The 9,913-nt window shown below is 32.3% G+C and overlaps 1 protein-coding gene across 1 annotated transcript in view; it reads left to right on the forward strand.

The window, feature by feature from the left end:
• Window positions 1–9,913, forward strand: part of LOC110113998 (chlorophyll a-b binding protein AB96-like) — a 26,310-nt gene that overhangs the window by 14,087 nt on the left and 2,310 nt on the right. Inside the window, exons 2-3 of the mRNA XM_020846742.2 lie at window positions 5,797–6,263; window positions 7,016–7,151. Of these exons, the coding sequence (XP_020702401.2) occupies window positions 5,797–6,263; window positions 7,016–7,151 (603 nt within the window). The remainder of the gene's footprint in view (window positions 1–5,796; window positions 6,264–7,015; window positions 7,152–9,913) is intronic.

The following is a 9,913-nucleotide window of genomic DNA, read 5'->3' on the forward strand; positions in this document are numbered from 1 at the left end:
TTTTTCTCTCTCCTCAGCTTTTTCTCTCTTCAAAATATCTCATTTCTATATATATCCAGACTGATCGTCCTGGACGATCGAGCTTCGTCCTGGACGATCTCAGCTCTGGAGAACTTCGTCCAGACGAGATTTAATTATCGTCCCCGGCGACGGGTTCTCTGGAAAATTTTCTTCCAGACGATCCAACATTTCGTCCAGACGAACCATACAGACAGAACAGTGTACCGATCGTCCCGGACGATCCAACTTCGTCCTGGACGAACCTGGAGCAAAACTGATATTACAATAATAACCCCTCAAGAAGAGCAAGCTCAGTATAAGCAGTTAGAAGAAGAAGTCCCATCATGTAATGAAAAAAATGAGGATCAAGAAGAAGAAATACTTACTATGACATTAGCATAAACACAAATGCATATAAAATGCTAGATGAAGGAAAAAGATAAGCATATATCAGAGCTAAATATAAAGATGATAAAAATGATGGTGCAATGACTGTGATGATGTAGTTGATGTAAAAGAGCATCATTATTAATCTTGCACCTACTTAGCCAGGTTGATCATCAAGCATTAATCTACGCTCCTGCTAATCCGCCAACTAACCTACTGCCCCATGTATTTGGAGTACGAATCACACATGAAGTGGGAAATGTGGTTGATCATTTGTATACTCTCCAAAATTTCACAAGTACATCCAAGCCTGTAATGACTGCACAATTAGAATTAATTATCAATGAAAATATTAAAGCTATAATTACTTCATAACATGCAGAGAAATTAGTAGGGAATGGTTATCCATACCCATTCGAGTATGACCAGGTGCCATATTCGTAAGGTTACTCTGTGCCAAAATTTAATATTTTTTAATAACAACGGTAATACTAAGCAACACCTGGCTCAATTTAAACCAACACCTGGAAATACTTGAGATGTTGATGCTTTACTTTTTCATCAATTCATTTATAGTTTGACAGCAACTATTTTTGAATGGTACACTAAACTTTCCTATGATTATGTTAAGAAATTTATAAAATTGAAAAATATGTTCATAAAAAGATTCTCTAGTGTTACTGAAAAGATTATCATCACTGACATTGTCTTATAAAAATGAAAAAAGTGTGAGTCAGTGACAAAATAAATAACTTATTGTCGTAATGTGAGTATGAAATGCGAACATTAATTGGAAGAGGTGTGCAACAACAATTGGAAGAGGAGCACACCATTCAATTGATAATAGAAAATCTCGATGATAAGATATTACCATTTTTATGCTTGGCCTCAATCACCACTTTTCAGGAGATGTTGGATAGAATGACAAAGTTTGAAAAACTAAATTTGTCCAACTCTAAAAATTATTTAGATACATTTAAAAGGAGTAAAGATCTAGACATTAGAAGAGATGAAATATATTCTACATCATCTTTGAGAATTGATAAAGAAAAATAATATGTTTCCAAAGATGATAAAGGAAAGTAAGTTTTCAATCCTAAATCTCAACCAAAATTATTGTTGGGAGGAATTGACAAGTCTCAGATTTTTTGTAATGTAGGAGAGCGTGTAAAGCAAGGAATCAGTAATTAAATCATATCCCTTAACGAGAAAATGAATAGAGATTATTCTTTTAAAAGGAAAAGTATGACAAAACTATTAAAACAAGCACTTAGTGATGTTATTGAATTATCGAAGAGTAAAAGACCTGAAAAAGTTAATTAGAGCGATAATCTAAATTATTACACATGTCATCGAGTTATCAGTCACCCTATTGAAGATTGTTATGTCTCCAAAGACTGACTGAAAAGAAATATATAGATGGTAAATTCACACTATCAAATAGCATTTTAGTTCATCCAAAAAAGGAATATGTAAAAATGGTTATGTCATCTCTCTTAATAACAACTAAAAAGGGAGATAAAATAAAATAATAAATGATGCATGAAAAAGAAGAATATCATATTATAATCTCAAAGAAAATAATGAAGATGATCAAACAATTAGAATGAATCTCTGTAATGAAATGGAAATCCTTTATGAAACCAATGCTTGAATTGAAAGAAAATCCAAATTCAGGTGCATCCACTTTCAAGTCATTAACTTGAAAATGTTTTAATATGGTTAGTACATCCCAAAATAAGAAACATTTATATAAGATATCCTCCAAAAAGTCTGGTAGCTCAAATAAGCATAACTAGCTAAAAAAGAAGAGGATTGTACTTCAAAAAATCATTAATAATTTAGAGGATTATCATTAACCATTGAGACAACCTATAGCACTTATATATTTTATGTCTGAGCTTTAAATAGATCAATTGAAAGTGGACAATGATGAACAAAAAGATGAATAATCACTCCATATAGAAACATGTCAAGTTATCTCAATATCATCAAATGCATGCCAAAGAACTCCTTTTAAAGATCATGATAGGAATCGAGTGGCAATATGTCCTGAAAATATTAGATCAGTGAAAAATGGGTATGCTAATAAAATAATATCTAAGTCGTATTTGATGGAGCTACAGATAGATAATAACTCAGAAGAAGAGTTGTGTTTTCTAAGTGATGATGAGTCAAATCAATAAATAGCTTCACAAATGAAGTGTGCTAAGCTAAATGAAGAAGGAAGAAATTCAAATTGAATGGCATTTAAGGAAGGCATAGGAAGTTATTTATAGATTTTTTTTTTTCAAAACCCATTAATTAATGATTGATTCAGGTCAAATCGTTGACTTAGTGGAAATATACATTTTTCATTATCTTGCTCTTTTTATAGTTGCCTTTCAAAAGATGCTAAAGAATTAGAGAACTAAACATACACCCATACATGCCCCACAAGTTTGATTAAAGTCAAGCTGGTTGGGTTCAAGGCCTCATAGCAGGACTAGCTTGCTTTAGCTCTCCAACTTGCAAAGGTCGTAGACTCCTCAACTCGCCAAGGGTCATGGAGTCCTTAACTTGACAAAGACTAAGAGCTCTTCAACTTGCTAACTCGATAGAACCACATAGAGTATGCTAGAGGCCCACTCTATCATAAGAAAGATAGGGTCAGTCGCCCAAAGCCTAACTCATCCGAACAATTACACCCAACCCATAAACTCCTAAGGAAAATTCAGAGTTGCTTTAGCATAAGATGGTGACATTACTCTTGCAAGGATTCTAGCTACTTAATATAAAACAATCAACTATAATTCTCACAAGGGAGTAAAAGCATATTTTCTTAGATGATGTGTCATACATGAATGATGAGATATAAAAATCTCTCTCTAAGATTTGCTTGGAGCCCAAAATAACCCTTTTAACACACTCATTTAGCTTTTTTAAAATACTTAGGCTTCATTTGTTTGTCCGATCTTATTACTTGTTCATTTTTAAAACGACAAAATTTAGTTTTATTTCTTGTTTGATAAAACTGCTTTCCCTTCACACGTTCTCAAAACCGTTGTTTTAGGTCAAAACGTGAAAACTATAACTGAGCGCCTTTTTCAGGAGAAATTATTCTGTACGTAATCTGAACGCATTCGGATGCTGCTTATTTACTGTTTATTTGTTGCGTATTTTTTTATACAAATTTTTTTTGTGCCAAAAAATAACAAATAAATAATACTCACTAAATATACAATAAATATGTAAAAAATATGTAGAAAAAATTAAATAAAAAAAATACGTAAATAAGCAACATCATGCGCATCCGAATCTATCCTGCGCATCCGAATCTATCCTGCGTTCGGACTGCGTACAGATTAATTTCTCCAGAGCGGTCTGCGATATCCTCTCCTATTTTCTCTATTTCACCCTCGCACGTATCTTCTTCTTCGCCACTACAATTCCTCCTGAACAAATTCGCATCCCATTAACGGCCACTACGCCTTCAACGAGAGCTCAACATCGCATCCCATTCGCGCGGACACAAATCACCCACACCGGGTTCCACCGCCGACTCCTGCCATTGCATAGCCTCCCGATTGAAGAGCCCTAGCTGATACTTTTACGAACCGACCGCCATTTGCACGTAAGAGCTCTGATCTCCTTGCCCTAGCCTCAACTTCGGCCTCTTTCAGTGACGTTTTTCCCCTTTGGCGGAATCAGACAAGTCGAGGAAGTCCGTGGCTGTTGAGTTCACCTCCTTATTCTTTCTATTTGTTGTCTGCTCATAGCTTCACCTACAGTAAGATTACTATTGAAAAAAATTTTGGTCGGAAGGTTTATGAGATTTTTAAGCAGTTTGAGCAAATACCTCTGCCATCTAGTAGCATAACTAAATGCAATTTGGTCGGAAGCTTTCTTCAGTTTTAATATTTGTTCATCGCAAAGAGCATGTCCACTTCAGCGAAAAACTTTGAGAGTTGGAAAACATCACTATACAATCACAGTATCACACATTCTAATTAATGTTAATTTAAAAATAGAGAATAACTATTCTTATAGAATAAAATTTTTTAATTTGTAGGTACAACCTTCCGGCGCTAGAGAAACATATTTCTCTGTAATTTGGATCTGGACCAGGAATTTGTTTGAGAGGTATTTTATCCATCATCTACAAGAAAAAACATACAAATTTATCAAAATTCTTCTAGAAAAGCATGATTAGTTAACAATGACACAAAAATATAGCATCAACTTATTATTGTAACCTTCTTCAGTAGCATATTGGAATCTATCTCAGTAGGAAGCTTGCTCAGTAATCTAAAGGAATTCAAGTAAATATCCAACCAATATGTTTCTAAAATTTACAACTACGAAACCTTTAATTGTTTGTAAAGTATGAAGCTATTCATTTATAAGAGACAGCATGTAAGTTCGGAAAAAAAAAATTTGGTCGTAAGCTTTCTTCAGTTTGACTAAACCTCATATATATTTACTTTAGACCTCCTCCTACTAAGCAAAAGCTTCATAACTAAATTATTCATCCCATCACCATGACTAGAATATCTATTCCTTAAATTAGATATCATATCTTCGAATTTATCCATACGAAATCAACTATTTTTTAACAGAAGTATATGTTCTGAAATAGGCTCCTATTTCAGTAGAAGAGAACAGGGCAATTGTTTGACTAAACCTCATATATTTCATTCTTAACCAAATATATGATTTAGTTTACTGATTTATCCTATTTCTTAACCGTAGTTATAATGGTTTACTTTAATATCATAAAAAGGATACACCTTTGATTATAGGGCATTAATTTTATTTGAATTCATTTTTGCAGTCACATAAATGTTTTCATCTCATTATTATATTTTCTTACAATTGCTAAATACAATTATTTTAAGCAGCACTTGTGAAATTTTGGGTGTAAACGAATACATGCATGCACACCATGTTAGTAATAATTACAAGTATATTATAACACACTTTACTAACTTACTAATATATAGTCCGCCTATCAAAAAAATGGGAAAGCAGAAAGAAGGAGGTGTCCCAGCAACATGGGAAATGGAAACAACTTTAATCTACTGTGACATATGTATTAAGGAGATAGAATTGAGAAACAGACCAACTACTCACTTTAGTAAGGAAGGGTGGCGAAACTTAACAAATAATTTTAATGAGCGCACAGGTCGAACCTATGATCGCACCCAACTAAAAAATAAATGGGATCAGTTCAAGGAGTGGAAGCTTTGGAAAGATTTAATGTGCAGTAAAACTGGAATAGGATAGAACCCTGTGAAGAAAATAATTGATGCTTCGAATGAGTGGTGGACCGAGAAATTACAGGTATATTAACATATATATTTATGCTAAGTTATATTATTCAAAAAAATATAATGCACTTACCAATCAACTTGTTTTCCTATATTATAGGTTTTTCCTTCAGCGAAGAAGTTTCGCTATAATGGAATTATGCTAGAACTTGAGGAAAAATTAAATATTTTGTTTGGTAGCGTTGTTGCTATTGGTGCTGATTTATGGGTCCCAAACTCAGGTGTATTGCCTCCTGAACTCAAAGATGTAGAAGAAGTTGCATCTTCTGAAGATGAACAACAAGATGATGAGGCAAATACAATACATACGGACAACCATGATGATCCTATTATAGGTGATTCACAAAGATCACATAAAAGAAAAAGAATTAGAACAACCAAATCAGGTGGAAGACAAATGTTCATTGATCATATTGAGGAGCTCGTAAGCGCTGCTAAATCTATTAGTTATGCGCTATCATCATCAACTGCTTCAAAGAAATGTGTAACAATTGCAGATGCATTAGAAGAAATTTCTAAAGTACCTGAGATATTTGACGATCCAGAGTTTTATGACTTTGTTGTTTTGTATATACTAGATTAGAATCAAAGGGAGGCTTTCATGGGACTTCCAACTGATAGAAAAGTTTGGTATTTAAAAAGACGATATCACAGGAGTTTCACATCATTATTGTAGATCACAATTTGTTGATAAATTTTTTTTGTTTACTACTTTTTTTAGATTGTTCAAAGAATTGTGTGTATTTGTTTTTATATATGGACAAAATGTGTGTTTAATCACAACAAGTATTGTAATCAGTGAATATATGCTTATTAAAGGTTTGTTTCGTGAAGTTAAAGTTTACTGTAAATTCTGAGTTCTTATTGGCAACTGTGTTTAATGAACATATTTACTATTATGATGTGGTATATGCTTACTACCTAGAGTGATTATTGGCTTCAGAGAATCCCTAATCAGACATCTATTAATTAAAGAGCATGAATTCACTGTGTCACCATAGATTGGTCATCCAATCAAATGGAACTGTATGTAAAAAAGATGCACTAATAGCGGCTAACTCTGTAATTATGATTTATTAAAAAAATCATCTAAACATAAAGAATGCATAACTCCTCTCTAACCTGTTTTAATTTAGTCATCTTAGGCTTTATATATCTGTTTCAAGCAGTAGAATAAAAGCCATAAAGTATAAAAACTTAATTCCCTTATCTGTTTCAAGTAGTACACCAACTAGCTGGTCGCACTTATCTTATTATTTGTTGTAGTTGATGTAATAAAGATTTTATTGTATTCCTATTATGTTCTGGGTGTATCTCAGCAATCTCCTCATCAGTCATGCCAGCCATATTGTTGAACAATTCTGTGATGTTCTCACCCATATAAGAATCTGGACCATACCAGATATTAAAATTGGGCACCTGTGCAAAGGCCTGAAAGAAGAGCTAAGGATTTCAGTATATGAAACAATCATAAGTATATTAAAGTCAACATAGTAGTATGCTATAAGATGATCTCTCAGGTTACTTATCTCAAGGATAGTTTGCACTACGTTAGATGAAGTGCAGATAATTGTAGGCACCATCTCATGTCCATAAGCTTTCGTCTCCAAGGAAGTATTAATGTAAATAACATGCAAAGAAGGTGATGATTTAGCATTTGTTCTTTATTTTCTTGATGGCTAACGACAACCTGTTGAAGTTCATGATTGCCTAATGTAAAACTTGTTTAATCTTCCTCAATATCTGCTGCTTATCAACTTGCTCACTTGTAATATGCTTTTCAATATTCAGACCAGTTTACTTTGAATTTATTGATCAATGCAAACATTTGTTGGACAACTTATAATATTTATTTATTTTTTTCAGATACACAATGTCGGAGGATAATGAGAGTTTTGACATCCCTGTACATATTAGAAACGATACTAGGTACATGCCATATTTTAAGATTGCATTGGGGCAATTGATGGAACTTATGTAGATGCTCGTATTCCTGTTGAAGATCAAATTCCGTATATAGGGCGACATCATTCACCTACACAAAATGTGATGGTAGTCTGTGATTTTAATATGTGCTTTACATTTGTGGCAGCAGGATGGGAAGATTCAGCTCATGATGCTTATATCTTTAAACATATTCTAAGGAGTCCGCTATACAGTTTTCCTATACTGCCATCAGGTAATATTTAATTATTAATTAATGATTTTAGTAATCCTATTTTATATTAAAGATAATGAGAAAATTAACATTTTTTTTAACAGGTAATTTTATTTAGTTGACGTTGGATACCCACTACAACGAGGTTTTCTTAAGCCATATCTAGAGACGCGATATCATATACCAGATTTCCGACGAGGAATTCGAACTACTACAGGCCATCAGGAGGTTTTTAATAGGAGGCATTCCTCGTTAAGAAGTGTAATAGAAAGGGCATTTGGTGTATGTAAAAAGAAATGAAGAATTCTCTGAGATATGCCGAACTATTCTTTCAAAAAACAATGGCTTATTGTAGAGGCTACAATGACACTACATAACTACATAAGAAGACATAATTCAAGGATTGATCCAGAATTCGAGGAATGTGATGCCGATGAAAATTTTGTTCATCCGGAGGCACATGAGTTACAAGTTGAAGAAGAAGTTTAAACCTTAGGAAGTACGAATTGTTCTGTGGAGTTGCTTGATGGTGAAGGTGCGAACGATATGGCTGAAGTTAGAGAGACTATTGCAATGCAATTATACACTTATAATAGGTAGTACATTTACCTTAAAGTTTTATATATATAAATATACAATAAATAATTATTTATAAAGCTAGTATAAATACAATTGTAAATGATTGATGATATACTTATAATATATTCTTATTTTATTTCAGGTTTCCTTGATGAAAATTGAGTTTCAACAAATATGACTTACTCCGAAGTAAAGCATGAGAGGACAATAGTTTAGTTTTGTTGTTTGGTAGATGTAATTTTCATGTACTTTTACTTTGCTTATTTAGATCTCGTTATGCCTTTGTACTCATATCCCTGTAATATGTGGTTGTTGCATTCTGTAGTATTTGGTAAAATTAAACTTGAACATTCATAAGTTTTATTTTTATTGATGCCAATGGATTGATTGTTGACAAGATATAAGTTATGATTACTAAAATTCTTCGTAGTTACAAGCATATCGGAATGCAGACTTCTTTTGGATCCATGCATTTCGTTTTTTCTTTATACTAAAAATAAGATTGCTTCCATAATTTTCCTTCAAATTCCATGTTGATTGGGCCCTCATCAGACACTGCTGTTACCTTTAAATAGATTGAAACTCACGACCGTTAATAACAGCATGAATTCCACCTGCACCAAGGAGGATTGAAACGATTGTTCCCATCTTCGAAATGATTGTTCCCATCTTCCATAAGATAGGAGAGAACTTTGAAACCATAAGGAAATAGAACTGCTCTACATCCAGGAGACTTGGTCACTCCTCAGTCTCCTCTTGCCCTCATCCTTTTGCCCTCATTGTCAAAATTTAAGATAATAAAAAAATACTTTATTTAAATTTTATGTATATTTTCATTTATGTAAGTAGTAAATTTTTTTTTGTAAATTTGTGTTTAATATATGGGTAGTTTCATAATTTATGATGAAAAAACTGAAATTGTTAATCATACCAAAAATACTAATTATCTATTTTAAAGTTTGAATAAGCATATAAAAAGCAATTTAACAAAACAATATTATGTAATAATTCAATTATATAGAACGTTATTTCTGAAACTCCATTCTCTCCACAACCGCTTTACATCGACCAACCAAACGAGGCCTTAATTCACCTCCTAAACAGAAAGGTGAACCATACAATTTGATTAATTAACTCTATTTCTTATTATGACACAAAAAATTTGATGTCATGTTTGCTTCAATTAAAAGAATTAAAATGTTCATTAATTTGCTATAAATCAATAGAAAAAAATCCAACTGTTTGGAGTTCTATGTTTTTTCATAGTTATCTGATTAATAAAATAATTTAAGATTGGAAGAATAATCTTATATTAATATCTATTAAATTGATCAACTAATATAATAATGGCAAAACATTTTGAAGAATGATTCATTTGAAACAGTTATAATTGATTGTGAAAATAGTTGAATATATATATATATATATATATATATATAATATGAGTATAATCTCTTTTTTTTAATCAAATATCTAAAAC

The sequence above is a fragment of the Dendrobium catenatum genome, unplaced genomic scaffold, assembly GCF_001605985.2.
Source record: "Dendrobium catenatum unplaced genomic scaffold, ASM160598v2 fragScaff_scaffold_621, whole genome shotgun sequence".
Taxonomy (NCBI): Eukaryota; Viridiplantae; Streptophyta; class Magnoliopsida; order Asparagales; family Orchidaceae; genus Dendrobium; species Dendrobium catenatum.